At 38.5% G+C, this 24349-nt stretch overlaps 1 protein-coding gene across 1 annotated transcript; it reads right to left on the bottom strand.

Moving 5' to 3' along the window:
* Positions 1-161: 161 nt before the first annotated feature.
* Positions 162-24196, bottom strand: MAPDA (N6-Methyl-AMP deaminase). The gene is made up of 11 exons (XM_079769246.1): positions 24060-24196; positions 18817-19043; positions 18449-18579; positions 17286-17346; positions 14333-14420; positions 11634-11715; positions 8490-8616; positions 7970-8050; positions 5688-5826; positions 3529-3629; positions 162-2346 (listed from the first exon to the last, which is right to left on the bottom strand). The coding sequence occupies exons 2-11, from the start codon at positions 18877-18879 to the stop codon at positions 2152-2154; spliced, it is 1068 nt and encodes a 355-aa protein (XP_079625372.1). The 5' UTR covers positions 18880-19043; positions 24060-24196; the 3' UTR covers positions 162-2151.
* Between the last annotated feature and the right edge of the window lie 153 nt (positions 24197-24349).

Here is a 24349-nt window from a genome sequence, read left to right as displayed (position 1 = left end):
CATCAGTGACAAGAATCACTGACTGTCTGCCTCCTGCATGCCCCCTACTGGGGGGGGGGCTTTCGGGGAGAAATGTGGAGGGCTTTCGGGCAGGGCCAGCCAGGGAGAGGGTCCACAGGCATTCAAGTCGTTCTGCCCCCTACTGGGGATGGAGCCAACAACCTGGGCATGTGCCTTGACTGGGAATCAAACTGACCTCCTGGTTCATAGGTTGACACCCATGAACCACACCAGCCAGGCTGCCTTTTTTTGGCTCCCTGTATGGGGTTACTAGAAGAATGCCTGTCCAAATCTTTGTGTTCTAGGCTGAGAAACAGATGAGAATATGGTAAAAGAGAAATTAGAATGAAAATCCTTCCTTGGTATCTGAGTCCATATCCATTAGGATCCATCATAACAGCATGGAGAGTGAGTCTTACTTTAAAAGGACCAGGACCAGGACCAGCCCTCCAGATGAAGAGAATGTGCAAAAGGAATAGGGCAAAGGCAAACTCTTACTGGGGGAAAATCAGTTCACCTCAAACTAGTGCACAAACCATTATTTGCTACCCATTCCTAAAGATGGAAGAAGTAAGAAATAATAGTTTTCAAACATTCTAAGAGAAACCAAGCCCTGTTGGGGGAGCAAGATAATTTATGTACTCCTTTTAATACCCACAAGACTTTTGTGGGGATAGATTGGGTGGCAAATGCAGCAAAGGAAGCAAGAATGTATTAGCTAGAGCTGGGCAATCATATTCCCATCAGTTGTTTCCCTAGTGCTGTTATTTCTCCCCCCTCCCCCCGCCCCCATGTTATTGTTTGTCCTTTTATTGCTTGTGCTCTATGGCCAATGTTATATAACTTAATAGCATATGTATTTTCTGTGTTGCTGCTATTACTCTTTTACTATAATCTTTGAGTGTAGATGCTGAGTCTTGTCAACTCCATTGAGAACTATTTTTATGCTGACCATGTAGGGAAGGGAAGATATGAATGTAAGGATGGATAAATTCTCTCTCCATTATTTAATTCAAAATCTAAAACGAAAACTTTACTCCTATATACTCAAATATCCAGTGAGATACAGGTGTCAAAGTTTTGACATATAAAATGTTATTGAGTATTCTCTGACATCATGGTGCTTAAAATAACAGATATTATATGGAGATATTTTAGTTAGTTTAAATTCCTCCAACACCCATCATGGGCTATTTCAGAAACAAAACTTTGGAACAACTGGAAATCAGATTAAAGGCTGAAAATAGGGAGTGGGGGTGGAGTGAGGAGGGGGAGGTGTGTGTGTGTGAGACAAAAAATAATAAAGGCTGGAAATAGAAGCTTAAAGTACCCTACAGCTCAAGAAGTATCTGGCTGGCATAGCTCCATTATGGTCAAATTAAGAGAAGAGAAAGGTAGAAATATTTTTTAAAAACCAATAACTTGATTCCAGAGAAATTAATCATGAGGACAAAGCCAGATCTCAGCAGCTAGCTTTACCTGTCACTAGAGTCACCTACAGAGTAAACCTAACTACTGGATATTCACAAAAGCCCATGCTATGCAGTGTAGTCTGGAGTCAACAGTTTTGGGAAATACTTAAGAGAGTCTGATTACAGTAAGCATAATAAAATACAGAGCTATTGTCAGAAGCTAGAAAGCGTAAAGGTCTTGGTGATAATCTGTTTCCCCTCTCACTTTATTTAGACTAGTAATTCCCAAACTTTTCCTGATGAGAAACTACTTTGAATTTCCTGAAGTTGTTTTTTTTTAAAGTTTAAATGTAGTGTAAGATTTATTGGGGGAAATAATACCCCCTCAGGGATGGAAAGGGTGGGCATGCTCTAGAAGCAACTGCGAGTTTTCTGATGTTTTGTGATCACTAATAGAAAGGGACTGTGAAGTAAAAATCAGTGGTGCAATGGGAGTTTAGTTAGCAGCAATATTCACGTCCCTTCCAGTAAGCAACATTCAGGAAGCTATGTAAGGCCTCAGAGTCTGTTAGTCAATTTAAGACATATTTAATGAGCACTCACCAGGAGGAAGGTACTGGAGATACCTTGCTACTGGCTGCTGTTCTTCAAAGGGAGGGGTGGATGGTTTACTAAAAGGAATATGGCAGGAAGATCTTGGTTGCAACACATACTCAAAAGTAATTCACTTCATTACAGCTTAAAAATGTAACACTTTGGGTTTCAGATGATTCCACTTCCTTTTCAGTTCAGACTTGGTGCTGTCAGAAGCAAAGATGTAGTCGATGGATTCATAAGACAAATCCCATACCTGAGACGGGGTCAAATTAAAATTTTCAGCTGCCAGCTGGTACTCTTGGGAAAGGTGTGTTGCAAAAACACCCTTATCGTCAGTCTGCCAATGTAAGCAAGAAAGTTTCAAAATGAACAAGGAAATGATTTTTTAAAAACAACTCTTCTTTAGTCCATTTTCCTATTCATCATGCTTCTTTTGAGAGTCTAAACAGGGGCCTATAAATACATCTATGCCTAGCTATAACTAAAGGGGCTTGTTTACCCTTAAAAAACACACAAAGAAAAAACCCCCAGCCCTGGCCAGATGGCTCAGTTGGTTGGAGCATTATTCCATACACCAAAAGGTTGTGGGTTTGATTCCTGGTCAAGGCACACACCTTAGGTTGCAGGTTTGATCCCGTTGGGGTGTGTACGGGGAGGCAACGGACATCCATGTTTACGTTCCATGTTTTCCTGTCTCTCTCCTTTCCTCTCTCTCTCAAATCAATAAAAACAGCTTGGCCAGCATGGCTCAGTGGTTGAGCTTCAACCTATGAACCAGGAGATCACGGGTTTGATTCCTGGCACATACCCAGGTTGTAGGCTGGATCCCCAGTGTGGAGTATGCAGGAAGAAGCCAATCAATGATTCTCTCATCGTTGATGTTTTTTTCTCTCCCTCTCCCTTCTGGTTAGAGCACACCAGAGCAGTGCTCTAACCATTGCTGCGTATTAAAATCACCTAAGGAGCTTTAAAAACATATCTGTTCTCAGGACACTTCCCTGATCATATAAAGCAAAATCTCAAGGGATGGGTGCCGGGCACCACTATTTTTGTTGTTGTTAATCCTCATCGGAGGATATTTTGCCATTGATTTTTAGAGAGAGTGGAAGGGAGGGGGAGAGACACACAGAGAGAAACATCATTGTGAGAGAGACACATTGATTGGTTGCCTCCCGACCAGGGCCAGAGATCGAGTCCACAACAGAGGTACATGACCTTGACTGGAATCAACACCACACCCTTCAGTTCACAGGCCAATGCTCTATCCAATGAGCCAAACCAGCTAAGACACTATTTTTTTCTTTAATGTTCCTCTAGTTACTGTCCAGGATCTTTTCCCTTGGAGCCAAACCAGTCACCCTGGCCCTTTGTAGCCTCTCATGCCCCAGTCCCCTCTCACTCCTCTATTTGGGCTTTATTACCCTCAGGCATGCAAGGCACTCAGCTAGTTAGTGAATGTCTGACCTAAAGCAACTCAGGGACTAAAAAGGAGCAAAATACTTCACAGAAAACACCTTACACAGATCACAGAAGGATGGGCAATGCTGTACCAGAATCCAAAATGATGCTGGTCATAAGATGGAACTGTCCGACTTTTGATGTTTGAGGTCAAACAGAGTTCTACAGGAAAGGGGGAAAAAGCCTTTTATTAAAAGCAGATTAGTAGACTCAATCATCAAATAAATACATGAGAAATCTTTCTAAACTATGCTAATTTTCAGTAGTTCATTCTTTTACAAAATCGACCTTTTCTTGCCCTGGCTGGTGTGGCTGTTGGTTGGGCATCATCCCGGGCACTGAAAGGTTGCTGGTTTGATCCCCAGTACATGACCAGGTTTCGGGCTCGACGCTGGTAAGGGGCATGCAAGAGGCAGCCGATCAAAGTTTTACTCTCACATTTATAATTCTCTCTCTCCCTCTCCCTTTAAAAAAAATCAATAGCCCTGGCTGGTTTGGCTCAGTGGATAGAGTGTTGGCCTGCTGACTGAAGGATCCCGGATTCGATTCCGGTCAAGGGCACATGCCCGGGTTGCGGGGCTTGAACCCCAGTGGGGGACATGCAAGAGGCAGCCAATCAATGATTCCCTGTCATCACTGATATTTCTATCACTCCCTCTCCCTTCCTCTCTGAAATCAATAAAAATATATTTAAAAAATTAAAAAACTATATATATTTTTAAAAGTTGACCTTTTCTTGTGTAAAAATTTGTAGTTCAATTAGTGTGGTTGTGTGGGAAATATGTGCAACTTATGGCAGCAACTGTGGCAGGCAGGGAATTAATATTTCCTTTATGGCCATGTGCTTCCCCTTTCTTTTAACAAGAGAGAAAAGAGGAGTGTGTAAGCCAGTCACCATAGAGAAGCCAGGGAATTATCCGAAGGGTTGCTAACTCTCCCTGGTCTGTATGTGGAGGCTAAAATAAAGGTCAGATAATGGCAGAACGCTTGAGAGTTACAGCATTATAAAAAGCCAAGAGCAGAAATGGAACTTTTCCAAGGTTTCAAAGAAAACACCTTACTTCTTTTAGTCAGACAACCATCTAATCACTGCCTGCTGCAAGTAAATCCTTCTTAAGAATGACTTCTATTAACAAATTCCTGCCTTGAAACTGTACCAGGCTCCCTAGGCAGAGTAAAATACTTCACTGACTTGATGGATGGCGTCTGCTCCCTTGGGTAAGGCAGCCGCAACACAGAGCCACTCAGTCCAAGAAATGGCAAAGCCAACCTGCCCCCTCACTGTGCTGGGAGCCACCACAACGAGTAAGATCACTATCACTATAGTTTCCATTTTCTCTACTTTTGTTGATGTTTAAAATTTTCCTCAGTAAAAATAAAAAAGCCTCATCCATTATGAATTGCTGAAAAGTCTATAAATAGTTTTAAAAAAAGCATACCCAAACAAGTGTTTTACAAATTGGTAAATTTGTAAATTCAGCGAATTTATCATTCAGTAAAAATGGATTTCAGTCCATTGCTTCTTTCCCTCTTCAGAAAGGCCTTCCTTGATCATCCAACTGAAAGTGGTTATCGCATCATTATATCAGTCTGTTTAATTTTCTTCAAAGAACTTAACACTAATATTTTCTTGTGCATTTGTTTACTGTCTTACCTTTGCTAGACTAAAAATTCCTTGAGAAAGCAAGCTTGTTTGTCTGTTTTGTTTACTGCTCTCTTCCTAGCAATTGAAAAGTGACTGGAACAGAGTAGGCATGTCATAAATATATGCTGTTAAACAAAAACAGCTCCAGGTATACACATGTAGACTAACAAGTGTGTAACAGTCAACATACATATAATAACATACTTCGAATTTTCCATAATTCTTAATTTAAAAAAAAGTGACACATTTTCATAACACATCTTAATTTGGTTAAAGTCATTTCAAAATACTAGATGCCCCTTATTCCTTCAGTAAAATACTGAGTTCTAGGAACTAGGGAACGTAAAGTGAACAAGACAGAGAAGGGCTCTGCTCTCATGGAGCTTATATTCTAATGGGAGCTAAAACTTTGTGTTACTTAAATGAGGCTCAGAAAGCACTTATACATATCGTTTACTTTCTAAATAATATTTATATATTTAGGACAAAACTTCTCTACATCTGGGTTGCAATGTGGGGGCTGGGAGTGGAAGGGGCACAGGGTTGTCTGAAGGACCTGAAGCCCTAAGCCTTACCCAGCGGTATCTGGTGTTTCCTCACAAAGTCCACCAGATCCAAGGATCCTTCCTCAGAGGAGTTGAGAAATGTCCCATGCCCAATTCTGTCAGGAAGCAGATCCAGGAGTACTTGTGTTTCTTTCTTGAGGTTTGGAATCTCAAAAAGAGGGAGAGAGGACATCAATAACCTCTTTTAGTTGTTTTAAAAGTGCTTTTTCTAAAGCCAGGTACTCTGTCCCTGAGAAGGTAGTACAGATATTCTGGAAAGCTGAATTACTTATACCTTCCTAGCTCTCTTCTTTGCTTTTTATGTTCCCATTCATTTCCCAATATTCTAGATTCATTCCAATGATAATAATTATAGCCAATGATAATAAACACATACTAAGGACCTACTTCGTGCCTTTTTACATAAAATTTCCTTTAAACCTCACAAGAATGTTGCAAAGTATTAAGATGAAGAAATTATAGCTCAGAAAAAGTAATTTTCAAAAACAAAATCCACAACTCCATATGTATATGTGTCCTGTGGTATATATGTGTGTTCATATATATTAGAAAAAGGCCTGGAAAAATATAAATACAAAACTGTTAAGACGATCAACTTGGGAGCACAACTGAAATGGGAAGGGGACCTTTCATTTTTTATTTTTTTCCTTCTATATAATAGTTCTCTACATTTGGATTTTCTTCAGGTACATATAAATTTTGTAGTTGAAAACATAATGCATTCTAAGCAAAAGTTGTCCAAGGTTCATGGAGCTAGTGAACGATAGAGAGAAGGGTGAAATCTGGCTCCATCTGACTCCAGGGCCCAGACTCTCCACACAGCGTGCTCACGTTTTATTTTGACAAGACTAGCTACATACATACCACAACCACCATGAAAATATCTAGCTGTGCTCTTTATCCCTTAAAAGCCTAAAATTCAAATCACAATAACATGTGGAAATTAAATATCTTGTATCCAATGGATCAAATAAGAAATGCAACAAAAATTAAGCTAAAGCGCTTTGACGCTGTGCACCAAGACCAGAGATAACTGGTTACAGTGACACATGCTGGCTGTTTCATTATATTGATCAATTGCTTCGGTCAAGTATCAGGTCAGCTAGATGATTTCCTAAAAGTGAAAGGTCTTTTTTATCAGAGTGTGGGCACATGGAACCTATATTTTCTTAAGTTCTTCCACTAGATAACTGACCCCTTGCTTATAGACATGAAAACCACCAATAATGACAAGAAGCTCCATTTTTTTACTTAAATCTTCAAGTCCTGATGCTATTCAACCTTTATATATCGCTCCATCTAATATTCAAGATAACCCCATGAAATAAGTAGAATAAGTATTATTTCCTGCATTTAACCCATTGTATGCCATAAGCGTCTGTAGATGCAAGCAGCGGACCTTCCCCACACGCCAGGTGTGTCTATAAAAAAAAAAATGTTGTCCCTAAGTTACAGCCCTGACCAACTTTAAAATCATTTTTTGTGAGAATTTTCAGCTGAAAATATTCAAGAACACCCGAATTGTAATATATTTATTTTTCTAATATTTATTGCAAATTAATTTTTTAAATTAAATTCAAAATATCGTGGCGTGTGGGGATGGTTTCCGTTTTGAACGCATGGCAGTTAACTGGTTAAGAAACAAATCTAAACTCATGTAGTTGTATATATTATGTATAGCTTTTTGTATGTAAAGAAAAAAAAAGAATAGGAAGAAATAAACCATTTATAAAATGGGGGAAAGTGCAATAGAGTCCCTTGTTTGCCTCACAGAGATGTGAAGAAAGTGACATTCTCTAGCCATTATCTGTCACTTGTTCATGCTGCCAAGGAGCTGGGGACCAAGGGGCACCCGATCTCCCTGCTGAGCCTTATAAAATGATGACGAGCTACTTCCTTTCTTGCTAGTACATGTGATACACTCAGGTCCCTTTCCCTATGAGGACAAAGTGAGATGAACTGGTGCTTCCCTCAATGCCAGCTTACCAAAGATAAGGTCAATGATGGAAATTCATGAATTTTCTCTAGCAAGATGTCATTAAGCTATTTTTAAAGACACAGCTGTACTGGAAGTCAACAGCCACCCTCCCAGGAACCACAAAAACAAAAACAGTAACATGAGGGACTAAAGCAAGTCATGCCTTTATCATTATAATTTATGTTAAAACATTTCTACTTTTCCCTTTCTAAAAATGTTTTTCTAAGCCAGGTATGTTTTTAGCCATTTAAAGATGATTACTATTTTCCACTGTAATCTACCCTTTCCAGCCTAATTTTAAAATATTATTTACCTCTGAAAGATGCAATGCCAACTTCAGACCTGCTTTTTTTGCTTCCAAAAGAGGTTCCAAGAAATCTTTTGCTTGTCCTGCCTTGAAGATAAAAGTTAAAATGAGGATGCATGAGAACACTGGGCAAACTGAGGAACTGTGTACTCTGTCCCAGTAAACAAATAAATAAAATAATAGCTGAAAAAAACCTCAGCAGATTGATTCATTTGTATGTTTTGTTTATAAGGCACCTTTCTCAACTGGAGGTTTTAAGAGGTAACTAAGCATTAGACATCCACTGTATAAAATGAACTGAATTCTCTCCTATGTATGTAGAATGGAACTAGCTGTGTACCATCTTTAGAAGAATGGAGAAAATAATCATATTGTCATGCAAATCTTTTTTGCTTTTTTTATGGGGCTTAATTCTTTCACAGAATCCTGGTTGAGAATAGTTGCTGTATGCATTCTGGTTATCCTTCTCCCACAAACTAAATTGACTTTTTTTAGAAATAAAATGTATTTAGGAAAAATAACTTACTGTAGGATCTCCACTGAGGTCAAGGCCAATAACTGTATCTTTAGTAGAAAGGAGGAATTCTTCAGCAAGTTTAACAGTCTCCTTGGCCACTGAAGGGCCACCTCTTCTGTCAATTGATATCAAATATCTTTAATATAAGAAAAACACATTTTAAAACAATGATAAAAAATACAACTCTTGAATATGGCCAGAGAGCTATGGCAGGTACATCTTATTATAGGAAATGTGTTGCCTATTTGACATGACATCTTACTTTGCTAGAGGGAATGAGACATAAATTCCCGAATAGCACCAAATATTTAATTAGTGTTCAAATTTCTAATTGTCTCATGTTTTATTGTTGAAGTACTTGTTTTTTACAGTTTGTTCAAACGATAACCCAACCAAAGGTTCACACATTGTGTTGGTCAGTGCATTTCAAGTGTTTTTTAATCTACAGCCACTCCCTTCACCCCACCCCTACTGCACGCCTCCCAACCTCTTTTCTTAAATTTATTTGTTGAAGAAACGAGGTCATTTGCCACATAAAGTTTCCCACAGTCTGGGTTTGTTGATTGAATCCCTGTGTTACTAACATGTTCTCCTGTCTCGTATTTCCTATAAATTGGACACTGGATCTAATCTAGAGGATTAATCAGATCAAATTCAGTTTTTTGGCAAGAGTTCTATCACAGATAGTGGTGTGTTCTTTCATCATGAGGCTTAGATCCATTATTTCATAAGGATTACAAAATTGGTAATAATTTAATTCTAATATGTATCCAATAGCTGATACATATATTAACTGAAATTCTATAAGAAATCTAATATTCTGAGAATCCTTGTTAATATTGTGTAACTTTCTTCCTGCACTTATTAGTTTACCTATTTATTAAAAAAAAATAAAGCCCGACGTGGCTCAGTGGTTGAGTATCGAACTATGAACCAGGAATTCACAGTTTGATTCCCGGTCAGGGCACGTGCCTGGGTTGCGGGCTCAGGTTATGGGCTCAATCCCCAGTGTGGGGTGTGCAGGATGCAGCCGATCAATGATTTTCTCTCATCATTGATGTTTCTATCTCTCTCTCCCTCTCCCTTCCTCTCTGAAATAAATAAAAATATATTTAAAAAATAATAATAAATAAATTCTTCTAGCATTTATTTATTTACAGAATTTGGATCAACTATATATAAAATGCAGTGTCATTTTTTTCCACTTAACAATTTCCCCTGCCATTAAATAATGTTAGAAAATAATATAAATCATATGAACATAATAATGTAATTGTCCTCTGATTGCTGGACATTTTAGGATGTTTTCTACTTTTTGTCATAAATAGCACTACAATGAAGAATCTTAACATAAATCAATCAATTTCCTTAGGATACATTTCTAGAAGAGATTTACTGGGTCAGAGTGGAAAATTATTTTTATACATCTTAATACATATTGCTCTTTAGAGAGGTTTTATTAATTACATATGCTCACCAACAGTGTAAGTTCACAAACACTGGTTATTACCCTTTTTGGTGGTGATGGGGGGATTGAAATGGTACTGTGATATTTCTTTTAAAAATTATCTGATTATGCCGAAACCGGTTTGGCTCAGTGGATAGAGCGTCGGCCTGCGGACTGGAGGGTCCCAGGTTCGATTCCAGTCAAGGGCATATACCTTGGTTGCGGGCACATCCCCAGTGTGGGGTGTGCAGGAGGCAGCTGGTCGATGTTTCTCTCTCATCGACGTTTCTAGCTCTCTATCCCTCTCCCTTCCTCCCTGTAAAAATCAATAAAATATATTTTTTAAAAAATTATCTGATTAGTGAGGTTTTCTATACATTTAATGGCCATTTGTATATCTTCTTTTCTAAATTATCTTGTCTTTTGGGTGGTTTTTGAAATTGGGGTATTTGTCTAGTTAAGCTTAATTTGGAGAGATTTTATAGTCAGAAGCACTACAACTAGCATTCTTCCTTCGAGGACCTATTGAGCCCTGATTACGTGCCAGTTCTGTTCTAAGTACTGGATGTGTAGTGGCCAAAGAACAAAGTTTGTGGCCTCACTGAATTTATACTCTAGAGGGTGAGCATATATAAACAATTAAACAAGATAATCTCTGATCTGGTTAAAAAGACTGCCATAAAGGAAATAAATAGAGTGACTAGAGGATTTGGGGAGCACTTTAGATAAAGTGGTCAAGGAAGGCCCCTTTTGAGGAAGTGACAGCTGAACTGAATAATGAGAAGATGCCAGCCATCCATGGATATAGTGAAAGTGTGTCCTAGACAAAAGTTACAGGAAGTACAAAGGTGCTGAGGTGGGATAGTCTTGGCCTATTTGGGGAACAGAGATGCCAGTGCATAATAAGTAATAAGTGGTCCAGATGAGGCTGTTAAAAGTATGAGAGACAGCCAGATCATATGGAACCTTGGAGGCCACAATAAGAAGTATAGATTTTAGCTGAAGTGCAATGGAAAGCCATACTCACTACAGTAACAGTACTCAGAATTTTACTGCCACATGAATAAATTCAGAGCTGCATTGTCAACTCTATTATAGAATAGAGTTCTTGATGTTTTTTTCTTATCCTATATAATAAAAGCCTAATATGCGAAGTGTTCGGTCAACCGGATGGCTGTTCAACCAATCAAAGCGTAATATGCTAAGGCCGCTCAACCACTCGCTATTACATGCACTTACCACCAGGAGGCAGATAGTCAACCAGTCACTATGCCGTGCACTGACCACCAGGGGGCAGACGCTCCGACCGGTAGGTTAGCTTGCTGCTGGGGTCTGGCCAATCGGGACTGAGCGAGACGGGTCGGACATGTTCTGGAGCCCTCCCGTGGCCCCTCCCCAGCTGGCCAATCTCCCACATCCCTCCCTAGTCCCTGTTGTGCACCGGTGGGGTCCCTCAGCCTGGCCTGCACCCTCTCACAATCCAGGACCCTTCACGGGATGTCAGAGAGCCGGTTTTGGCCTGATCCTGCAGGCTAGGCCGAGGGACCCCACCGGTGCACGAATTCGTGCACCGGGCCTCTAGTTATAAGATAAAAACCAGTTATTGGCTGATGTATAAAAATCCATTACACCCATGGTGAAAGTAGTAAAATTTTCACCCATTCTAGATTTTTAAATGGTGACCACTAAGGTACAATGCTTCTTACCTAACATCAATGTCTAAGTTTTCTTGTTTAGACTGTTTTATACCCTCAAGTACAGATTCCACATAAGTTTTTTTAGTCATTCCTGGAAAGGACACAAAGAAAACATGTAAAGAGATCATCAACTATTTAATCCTTCAGCATTAGTATCCCTATGTAAACAAATTACATTTTCACTTTATGTTGTGACAAAAGCATGGCTAAAGATGAATTAAAACACAGCCCTATGGATATATTTTAGTAAATACTAATTGAACTTTAATAAATTTGGAAAAATAATTAAGTACTACAAAAAATAAAATGAAAAAAAAAAGACTAAAAAGGATTCTTAGATTCAACAGACATAAAATTACTCTCACAAATTGTTATGAAAATTTTTTAATGTTTTAACAAAACAAGAACAAGAACAAGCCCTTTTCTAAAGCCTCTCTTTCGGTGCTTAAATTTTCCTCTTCTGGGGAGCTCTGGAAGAGCACTCTCCAGAACAAGCTCCTCTAAAATACTTTTGTGCCCCAATTCTAAAATGCTTACTTTTGGTGGAAAATCTCTAGTAAAGCACAGGAAATTATAAAGAAGTAAAATAAATCTAACATATAATCCACCACGTAAAGATAACCACTGTCTTTGTTTTTCTAAGCATACATATATGTATGTATACTAGAGGCCCAATGCATGAAATTCGTGTAAGAGTAGGCCTTCCTTCTCCCAGCTGCCAGCACTGGCTTCCCTCTGGCACCCGGGACCCGGGCTTCGCTCTGGCTGCCAGCAGGCACCCAAGACCCGGGCTTCCCGCCGGCCCTGGCTTCATCCAGAAGGATGTCCAGTCTAATTAGCATATTACCCTTTTATTATTATAGATAATTACCCTTTATAGATATTACCCTAATATAGATATTACTCTTTTATTATTATAGATACTAGAGGCCTGGTGCATGAAATTCATTCACGGAGGGGTGGGGAGTTCTCTCAGCCCAGCCTGCACCCTCTCTAATCTGGGACCCCTCGGGGGATGTCAGACATCGCTCTCACAATCCAGGACTGCTGGCTCCTAACCACTCACCTGCCTGCCTTACTGATCGCCCCTAACAGCCTCTGCCTGCCTGCCTGATTGCCTCTAACTGCCCCCCCCTGCCAGCCTGATCACCCCTAACCGCCTCTGCCTGCGGCCTGATCGCCCCTCACTGCCCCCCCCTTGCAGGCCTGGTTGCCCCTCACTGCCCCCCCTGCTGGCCTGGTCGCCCCTCACTGCCACCCCCCCGCTGGCCTGGTCACCCCCAGCTCCCCCCCCGCCGCCGCCGGTCTGGTCGCCCCTCACTGCCCCCCCTGCTGGCCTGGTCACCCCACGCAGCCTGCTGTTCCGTCGTTTGGTCGCCCCTCACTGCTCCCCTGCCGGCCTGGTTGCCCCATGCAGCCTGCTGTTCAGTTGTTGCATGAGGGCATCCTAACCAATTTGCATATTACCCTTTTATTAGTATAGATATTCTGAATAGATGGGATGCTACTAAGTAAATATGTATTCTGTTCAGTCATTTAACACTATCTTCTGAGCATATCTCCAATCATTAAAGTGTCCTTGAAACTATTTTTATTGTTGCCTACCATTCCATTAAACTTTAACAATTCCCCTATTGTTACATACTTAGGTTAAAACCTCTCTTTTGAATCTCCATTCAAAGAGCAACCTAGCTCTAATAATTGGTAGGTTTTTTTCTATCCTTCCCTCTCACTACCCTCACTAGCATAACTTAGAACTGATTCTGCAGTTAAAAAATGCAAGATAAGTCTCTTTTGCTTGCCACAGTTGTCAACATTTACTTTACTATATGTAGTTGAAAAAATTTTACCCCCTGAATGGTAACTGGGCTATACATGTCAGTGTGCAAGATGACCTGGTAGGATCACAAAATGCTAAGAGGGACCCAAAGATACTACATAATATCTCCTGATGTTACTCTTATGAAATTTTCTCCAGACAACACCCAGATCTGCTCATCTCCATCCAGAGGGGTTTTACCACATCACAGCTTGCTCCTGGCCAAAGACACTATTAGTCCCTGAGAAGTGACTGAATAACCTCATTTCAGTGATTGTTACAAAACATGATTCTGCATCTGCTCAGTGACATTGTTTCACAAGTGCTCTTGATGCAGGCAGCAAGAATTAACCTGTTTAAGACAATGCAACTATAAGGAGCAAATGTCCTTTTCTCAGAGTAAGAAAAACAAACGAGCCCCAGCCGGTTTTGCTCAGTGGATAGAGCGTCAGCCTGTGGACTGAAGGGTCCCGGCTTCGATTCCGGTCAAGGGCACATGCCTGGGTTGTGGGCTCGATCCCCAGTAGGGGACGTGCAGGAGGCAGCCGATCAATGATTCTCTCTCATCATTGATGATTCTCTCTCATCATTGATGTTTCTATCTCTCTCTCCCTCCCACTTCATCTTTGAAATTAAGAAAAAGAAAAACAAATGACATTTTTGCAGGCCTTCTTATTCCCCTTAAACAGATAATACCTGAGTTAATTTTTTAAAGAATAACTTACTCATTAATAATGTGCATCATAAATGTGTATCATAACATTTGGAATATTGGTTCTATTTTTACAATAGAGTAAAAGTAAGTGCTTCATATTCTCAACTTATAAACACATGAATGACCAAAGCACACAGAAAAGATTACATTGGCTGAAAAATAATTAAATTCTACCTGTAGCATTGTCTCTTCTGGGTGTGCTCCTTAGTTCCAGGTACTTGACACCATCATCTGCAAATTCTTTAATGACATCTTTTGTGACCTGATAATAAAAGCAATGAACATAATATTGATAATGTTGGTGTAAGGGTCCCAATGAAAGTGCCAAATGCTACAGCTTCATTTCATTCATTACATTTGATTTGGGAAAAATGTTGGAAATCTTCCATGTGGTTAAGAATACCTGCTTTGCCACACCCCTGATGGACACCATGACAGAACCGCAAAATTTCCATTATCTCCCATCACCCCCTTATTTCCACATTAAATACAAATATGTACATCATTCACACTTTTTTTCTCTCCTTTTAACCATTTTTCTATTTCCTTGTGTTCATAACAGCAGTTTGATAAAACAGAGAAGGCAAAACTAAATCCAGTTAAAACCATCTATGAGTGTGTAGTACTAGAAAGAAACATATGGAAATGAACAGCTAATGTGATTAGACATTAATGATGTACAATTTAAAGTCATGGCTTAAGATTCTTATTCAAGATGTTTAGGAATACGTTGTATTTTTCATAAAATTCTTTAGGCAGGGTTAAGTTTCCCCCAGCAGTATATAGGAAAATTCTTTTTAGGCAAAGAAAGTGGGTGATAAATATGAGTCAAACTGTATCTAATTTAACACAAATCTCAACAATCCAAAAATTACTAAATGATCAGGGTAAATGGTATCTGAAGGCTGATGGTAAGTTTCCTTCTCTGCCATCAATCCTAAAAAATACCAGATCTAATAGAAAAAGAACCAGGTTGGGGATACTGTGATAACATGCCCTAGTTAGTCCTTACAGTTGGTATCCTAATCTTTTTTTAAAAAATCCTCACTGGAGGATATATTTATTGATTTTAGAAAAAGGAAGGGGGAGAGGGAGAGGGAGAGCGAGAGGGAGAGCGAGAGCGAGAGCGAGAGAGAAACATATGTGAGAGAGAAACATCTATCGGTTGCCTCCCATATGCACCCTGACCAGGATCGAATCCACAATCTACGTATGTGCCCTGACCAGGAATCAAACTCGCAACCTTTTTTGGTATACAGGACAATGCTCCAACCAGCTGAGCCACCCAGCTGGGGTAGTATCCTAATCCTAACCTGCTTTGACTATGTGTACATGAGCAGGCAAAAGGCAAAGGAACAGGGATTGGCTGGTTGTGCAGATAGTGCCTAACAGGGGAACTACCTTAGTGGATTCACTGCAATCCAAGGTCTGAGTCTCATCTTTTTCTTTTTTTAAATTAAAGCCCAAAATAAATTTATTATAATATAAATGTAATGGAGGTCTAGAGAATCAGCCTCAGAGAGTATGCACAACAGCATTCAAAAGTCACATGACACCCCTACACCAAGAGAGACACCACTGCTTCCTCCACCACCGAGCATGAGCCTGCAGCCTCTGCACACGAGACCCAGCGGCCCTTCTTCTCTAGGAGCTCCACATTGCTGCTTTTGTACGCCTCATCCCTGTAGGTTGAGGAACTTGCATTTTATCATTGCTCCAGGCCCAAAGGTCCCAAGTCACTCTACCCCAGCTCCCAGGAGCCTAACGCAGAAGCCTATTTGTTAACGTGTATACTAACAATGAGTATGAAGTGGCAGTTCTTCTCAGTGGCTGAAGTGATGATATCTACCATTCAGGGTACCCCTCATCTTGGTGGTGAGATACCTGTGAAATCAAATGAATAATAGAAGGCTGCTGGCAAGTATAGCATGAGAGCAACGGAAGATTTATCTAGGCCACAGTGAGGCCTGTGGAATCATCCCTACCCCACGTCCAAGAATACTTCCTTGGGGTCCACATCTGTGTCTGCCAGATTCAGCCCTGACTCTAAATTCTTCATGGGCAGGGACCATGTCAATCTGTCTTTATATCTCCCAGTCTCTAGCACTGGAACATTATGGGCATTCAGTCAACTTTTTTTAACTAAAGTTTTAGATTAAACTCTCCTCCAAAAGGTGATTAATTTAGTATTTATTGTGAGGATCAATCTTGGCCAAGGAGGAAAATTCTTTCTTGATCAGTCAAAAGTTAGCTCTCCAGAAATATAGGTTATACTTCTTACTTTGCATTTTTCTAAATGACCAGGGTAAATGATATCTAAAGGCTGAATGATTAAGAACACTGACAGGATTTCGTTTATCTTCATTTACAAAAAGGACATTTTTATTTTTATTCTTTTAAATATATTTTTATTGATTTCAGAGAGGAAGGGAGAGAGAGATTAGAAACATCAGTGATGAGAGAGAATCATTGACTGGCTGCCTCCTGCGCACCCCACACTGGGGATTGAGCCTGCAACCCAGGCATGTGCCCTGACTGGGAATCAAACCATGACTTCCTGGTTCATAGGTCGACGCTCAACCACTGAGCCACATCAGCTGAGCAAAGAGAACATTTTAAATGCCATCCTAGTTAGATCAATGATACAGAAACCAGTATTCCATATCATGGAAACTATAGTACCATAGAGCTTCAGATAAGAGAACACAGATGTGTTCTTTAGTCCTACATTCTCAGAGGAAAGGTACAATTTCGCTAGGAATTAATAATTTAATTTCTAGGCACTTCTTGAACTTCTTCACTCTCTATAACATCTACTCAGGCAGTGAAAAATCTTCCAAGCAATAGGGATAAAACCTTTCTGTCTATGGTCAAATATTATGAAAAACAGGACCAGATTTTCTCCATATTGTCTTCCATCTAACAGAAGATATTCACCTAATTCTTTCCTCATATATTTTCCAATGAACATAGGCTTTTGATATTAGCTCTTAGGCAAATGTCTTACATTGGTTTTAAAAAGAGTTGCCATAAAAAAGCAGAAAACATTTTTCATCAGACTCAATGCAACAAGAGGGCATAAATTACTTAATTTTTAGACTTATCTAAAAATTGCTTCATTTCTTACCATTAAAATGTCTTCAGGGCTAGTAGTAAGCTGATGAATAATCTGAAACATCTGGAAACATCTATAACATGAATAAAAAGTTTTAAGATACTCTAGTCATCAAAAGCTCAAGACAAATTCAGTAAGCAATTAAATAGATTTTAATAATTACATAGGGTATCCCAAAAAACGTATACACAGTGTGAATGATTACAAAGTTAGTGTTTATTAACATACAGTTCATTTTCAAAATTTAAAAGAACCTACAGAAATGAATGATTTTTTTTTTTTTTGTCAACACCTGTTTTCAAACTGATGACTGTTCTGGTCGAGGCACTGCTGATAACTCGAAGGAATGGAATCGCAAACATCAAAAATAATATTGTTTGGTATTTATGTGCCCTCAATTTTTTGTACCATAAACTTTATCTTTTATGTATCCCCATAAAAAAAGTCTAGTGGATAAATTTTCTTTGTTCAAAGCTTAGTCTGGCTTCATCCATTATTTCAAATTAGTTAAATCTAAAAAGGAATGAAAATTAATTAAACCTAAAAAGGAATGAAAATTAAAGTATGAAAAAATCATACTTTGAATGATTATAAAGGCAGTTGTTTGTACTTCAACTGTGTTTTCAAACTTCCAGTAGCATTTTAGGATGAACTTCCTTTGTTCAAAGCTTAGTCTGGCTGAAAAGAAAGAAACATCAATTGAGCTATCAGCTGTTGAAGTGTGTATACATGTTTTCAGGACACCCTGTATATTTATAAAGAACTACAGAATAGGTTTTTTGAAAATTACATTGATCTAAAAAGATCAATGACTGAAAAGAAAACATTACTGATATTTTTAAGTGGGATATACTAGTTTCCCTTCTCCAACACCACTCCCACCCCACCCCACCATCCCCCGTTGGAAGGAGCAAATAGGAGAAAAGTCAGTAAGCCTATACTTTCCAGTCTAAAGAATAGTCAATATAGTACAACTTCACAAACAACATAAATCATTAAAAATATTGTCAACAGTTGGACAGCTGGAAAAATTCTATATGTCAAGTTATACTCTCCATACCAGATGGCTACCCTATTACTTTAACTATTAAAATCTGAATTCTTACATACTATTTACAATCTCAAAATAGTGATAGAGAAAAAAAGGAGTGTGTCCACAATCTCCCCAAACTCACTCTTCTAAAGTTCTTTTCTTTCCTTTATCGATCATAGTCATTTGATCATGGATTTTGAGACCTGGTTTCTTAGCTATTAATTTCTTCATGGTATTACAACTAATGGATCCATTCAAGTGGGCATGAAGTTCCTAAAACAAAAGAATACAATCAGTAAGAACATATTAAGTATCCACTAGATTCATAGCATCATACCGTGCACTTGATGTTTGCAGTCTATAGTAGGCAAATTGCCTATTAGATTTAGCTATACAACTTTTAAAGTTTGTAAGTTATAAGAGTAAAATTCACTTTTCTTTTGTGAAAAGAAACAACACAGAGTCATTATAATTAGCAACCACTCTAGAATTCTGTGGTTGAATTCTCACCACTTTAGGTAGTTCTGAGAAAAAGGTTCTCTTCCATTGCTGCTGGTCTTCTGCTTTAATCATGACTTAGCAGAATAAAAAGGTCTTTCTCCAAACACTCTTATTGGTATGAACAATACCATGTAGTTCAGTCAGTAAATTTTGTGGTCTTGAATTTCCTTCAGATTGCTTTATTTCCACACATTTTTATAAAATTAGCTGAAATGTTGCTTGGGGTTCAGCTTCACCTATTTAAACAAATGTTTACATTTTCAGATGTTAACATAAAAGCAAAGAAACAGGACTTTTGTGAATTTATTCTTCAAAAGACAAAAAGTTCCTCCAAAGCTAATGAGCTAATAATATGAACTAGAAATAAGAAAAAGTAAGAGGCGGATTACAATTACAATATGCAATTCAGTTGGATGTATTCCTTACTTAGCATTTTCTATAAAACTACTTCTAAAACTAGAAATTCATAAGGACTATTTTGGGTAAAAAAAAGTTTACATTTCGAATTGTTTAAAATACATAAAGGAAGAGCAGAGGTGTTGGCTTCAGTGGGCTTGGCTAGTCCTTTTACTAGTTTTCGCAGTTTAGTAGTCAGTTAACCTCACAGCTTCAGTTTCTTTATTTGTATAAAAAGGGATAAAAGTGCAGAGTAGCTGTGAGGATTGATACAGTAATTTAAATTCCCTTCTTGTATGCTCCCATAGACTCCAGTGACTACCTATCACTCAGTGCTTTATCACACTGTATCTCAATCACTGATTTACTTGTCTTCCTCACTAGACTATAAGCTTCCTAAGGACAAGGACTATGGCTAGAAGCTAGCACATTACAGGTGATAAATCCTAATTTGCCCTTCACCGCTGAAGGTGGCTTATACATTAAGATAAAATTCCAAATGAAATTTAGTGATTTTCAAAGTAGCCACCTTGACTCTCTGGATTCTCACATATTAATAATGATGATGTTGATAATAATAGCAGTTTCCATTCAGAACCTGCCAGATAAGCACTTTCAATAATGTAATATTTAATCTCACCAATAACCTTGCAAAATAAATATTTTTTACCACATTACTAATCTCTAAATTGATACTGAGAGGGGTAAATAAGTTACTAAGATATTAAAATGGGCAATAAAGAATATAGATTATACAGGACTAGACAGAGCCATAGAACCCATAGCAAGGCCAATTCAGCATGAGTTAAAAGTGGCATTTCAATGAATTACCATATACTAAGTGCTTAAATAGTAACAAATTTTAAAAAATGGACTATTTAATCAATATGTGTAATATCTCTACTAAAGGACATAGAAGATGTCAAAATGGGAAAACATACTTTATCTTACATAGGTAAAGTCAATTTGTCATAAATTGACTTATAAAGTAAATGTTAATAAAAATATTCTCAAAAGCATTCTTTAGAAATTGATTTTTAAAGTTCATGAAAGACTTAACTTATAAAATTATCCAGAAAAAATATTGTGGATCTCAGAAGAATAATACCTAATACTGGTGAAGGTCTAAGTAAAAGGTGTGAACAGAACTTGGTGTGGTCTTTTTAGAAACCAAATTGGCTATATGTATCAACACACACACACACACACACACACACACACAACACATTTTTATACAATAATTCTACTGTTAAGAATTTATCTTATATCTTATAGGATCTATACAAATACATTTCTTATAGTATTATTTCTAATAGCAAAAACTGGAAACAACCTAAATGTCCATCAGTAGGTACTGGCTAAATTAGTTATATATATATATATATATATATATATATATATATATATATATATATCTCCACTCAACTGAATATCTATGACTATATGGAAAGATTTCTATGATATAGTGTTACTTCCAAAAAGTAAGTGGCAAAATACATGGTTTAGAAAGATGACATTTATGAATAAAGCATGTATGTACATATACACTCACACACACGCACACATTCTCTCTCATTTATTTATATCTTTATTCCTAAAACACATATGAAAGGGCACATAGAAAACTGTTACCCCTAGAATGTGGGTTGGAAGTGGCAAAGGCCAGAGGAGAGAATTTTATTTTATTTACCTTATATAGTTTTGTGCAATTTTGAGGTTTTACAACAAGCATGTAAAACTTGATTACTTTTTGAAGTAATTTTAATAAATTAAAATTTTCAATAATTGTAATAAATTTACTTAATTTTAATTAGTTAACATTTAGAATACTTAACAAGTTATTTATTTAAAAGAATTGTTTATGAAAGAATTAAATTATTTTTTTAATATTGCAAAACAGCTTTATTATTATGAATTGTGAGAAAGAACTTTCATGGTTTGACAGCCTAAAAAGCACTTAAGACATTTTATATAGCAGGTTGATAATAACCTACTCTAGGATCCTGACCTTATTTTGTGCCACATTCAAACCATTCTCCAGATTAACTTTTAACTAGTTGTGAGTAAATTTACTGACCCACTGGCTACAATCCTATATAAAGAAGTGTAGTATGCAAATTGTCCACTCGACCAGGAATTAGTCTGGGAGTTCGACCAGGGGGTGGGAATGGCTGGGGGAAGGGAGGGAGGCCCAAGCCGGTAGCAGCAGCCACTAGGGACCCTACCAGTGCACGAATTTCGTGCACTGGGCCTCTAATATTAACCTATTTGAAAGCCACAAAACAAGCACCATCTTTGAACACTTGAAAAAATTGTTTCACTGATCCTTGGCTAAGATACTTCTATCAACAATACCATTCCCTACCAAATTCAACTTTCCTGGGCTAGATTTTTTTTTTGTTTTTTTTGTTTTTGTTTTTAGAGAGAGGAAGGGAGAGAGAGGAATATAAACATCAATTGGCTGCCTCCTGCAGGCTCCCTACTGGGGATTGAACCCGAAACCACCGCATGTGCCCTGACTTGGAATGGATCCCATGATCTCTAGGTGCATGGGTTGATGCTCAACCACTGAGCCACACCAGCTGGGCCCTGGGCTGGATTTTGCATGAGTCAGAAGCTGGGGTGAGAGTGAGAAGCTGAAAGGCAACACACTGAGATAAGACCTTTCTACATTTGTACTTACTGTTTATCAAGTTAGGGAAGGACCAGAACCAAGTCTCCTATCTCCCAGAGTACTTTTTTTCATGACTAGGGGGGATGTGGGGGACCTCAGATTAATATAAATATTTGTTACTTTTTATTAAGCACTTACTATGAACCAGGCACTGTGCTAAGTGTCTTAGATGGTTATTTTACTTACTCTTCACAACAACCCATGAGGTATTATTACTTCCATTTTATATAAGAATAAACAGATTAAAAATAATAACCAGAAAACAATCGTAAGATACCCAAATCACAAAATTTTCCCTATTCTCTTTCTTCTTGAATCACTTTTATTGATTTCTGCTTTTTATTAGAAATAAAAAATATTTCTAATGTATCATGTACATTTTACTAACTTGTTATTAAAATATTATTTCCATAGTTCTGTATTTTTTTAAAAAGTTCTATAACTCTCCCCCCCGCCCCAATTTGTTCTCAATCAACCTTAAGACAATTCACAAAGCAGACTTAGTGCCCTCATTTTAGAGATGAGGATCCCAAGGTTCAACATGCTTAGAGGAGTTCTCCTATTCCCTTCAAAGGCAATTCCAAACTCAATTGTTCTAGCTAGACCCAACTGCTTCACAATGAAGTGACAATCCAGACACCAGCTTCACAGAGACAACAGAAGCCATTAGGCATGAATTTCCTCTTTCTATCTCCCCTCCCCACACTTCAACTTATCTTTACCTACACCCCTTCTTCCCTCAGAAGCCAGAGGAAAAAAAAAATTCATTCTCTTGAATCTCAGACTACTAGTATTCTACGTTCCTCTTTACTGCCCTGTCTCTCCTTCTTCTGAGCTAAGGTCCTTGAAAGTGTAATTTAGACTGGCTGCCTCCATTTACTTATCTCCCATTCACTATAACATGGATCCTGCCCTGATTGCTGCACAGAAATTGCTCTCCCTTAAGTTATTAATAGCTCTTAAACACTAAAGCTAAAGGAAACTTTTCAATTAACAAAACTTTATCCTGACTCACTTTTGAGTTCCAGTACTCAAACTCAAATTGGTAGAACTTCAAAACTCATTACATATATATATATATATATATATATATATATATATATACACACACACACACACACACACACACACTGAGTGGCCAGATTATTATGATCAGATTATTATTATATATATACACTCACACATATATATATATATATTAGAGGCACGATGCATGAATTCGTGCATGGGTGGGGTCCAGCCAGCCTGGCCAGGGGGAGGGACATGGGTGGTTGGCCGGCCTGCCTGCTGGTCGAACTCTTGGTCGAGGGGACAATTTGCATATTAGCCTTTTATTATATAGGATATACACTGAGTGGCCAGATTATTATGCGTTCAGAGATCAAAATAATCTGGCCACTCAGTGTATATTTCAGAGAGGAAGGGAGAGGGAGAGATAGAAACATCAATGATGAGATAGAATCACTGATTGTCTGCCTTCTGCATGCTCCCTATTGGGGATGGAGCTCGCAACCCAGGCCGACGCTCTTTGCACAGAGCCAAACCGGCCAGGGCCAAAAACTCACACTTTTAATCATTATGCTATATTGCTTCAAGGTAACCACACCTTTAGTCATCTTGACTTTCTTCTCCATCTCAGCCCCCAGTCAGTCACCAAATCGCAATTAATAAATTACAAGTCTTCTTAAATATCTCTGGAGGCAGTTTCCTACTGGTGATGATACCCAAACACCCAACTCAGAAACTTGATGGTTACTATTTTAAACCCCCAACAAGATTCAGACCATATCATGAGGGAATAATCACCTCTCTGCTGTGAGTCTCTTACTACTCTAGAATCACAGAATTTTGAAAGTAGAGGGGAATGTCACTTTATAGCTGAGAAACTGGGGCTGAGTAATTTACTTATTGGCAGCTTAGCACAGAGCCAGGAATACAAGACAATCAATAGTATATAGCTGCGCGGAATATTTTATTGGGTGTAAAGGTTTGCTAATTTTGCACCAGACCTCACTGACTTCTCAGGCTTAAGTGGGATCTCTTTTTTAACATTTAAAGCATTGACTAAATTAGCACTAGTAGTTATTATCCAAGGATCGACCCCTTCCTCTACTTGCCCACCAACGTCAGCGGCGTAGACCTTTCCCGTCCAAGTTCTGGCTGTCAGTCCCCACAGACTCACCTCTTCAAGATTTCTGGCAACAGGTGAGTCAACTATGAGAACTTAGATAAAAATTTCCCTTCATACGGAAAAGCTTGTAGAAGTGACAACCCGACCTTCCCTGACAGTTTACGTGTCCACAATAAGCCGTAGCGGACAGTCTTCCCGCGAAAAAGCAGTCCGAGAGACTCAAAGAAGTCAACCAGTGGAATTTTAGCACAAACTTCACCCCCCTCAATTCCAATCAGCGAGGCGCGCTCTTCCCGGAAGTGACGCACACTTTTCTGCGGAAGAGGAGTCACGGGGGAGGG

Source organism: Cnephaeus nilssonii, assembly GCF_951640355.1.
Source record: "Cnephaeus nilssonii genome assembly, chromosome: 4".
In the NCBI taxonomy this organism is placed as follows: Eukaryota; Metazoa; Chordata; class Mammalia; order Chiroptera; family Vespertilionidae; genus Cnephaeus; species Cnephaeus nilssonii.
The sequence above is the reverse complement of the archived record's forward strand: the minus strand, read 5'-3'. Positions and strand labels throughout refer to the sequence as shown.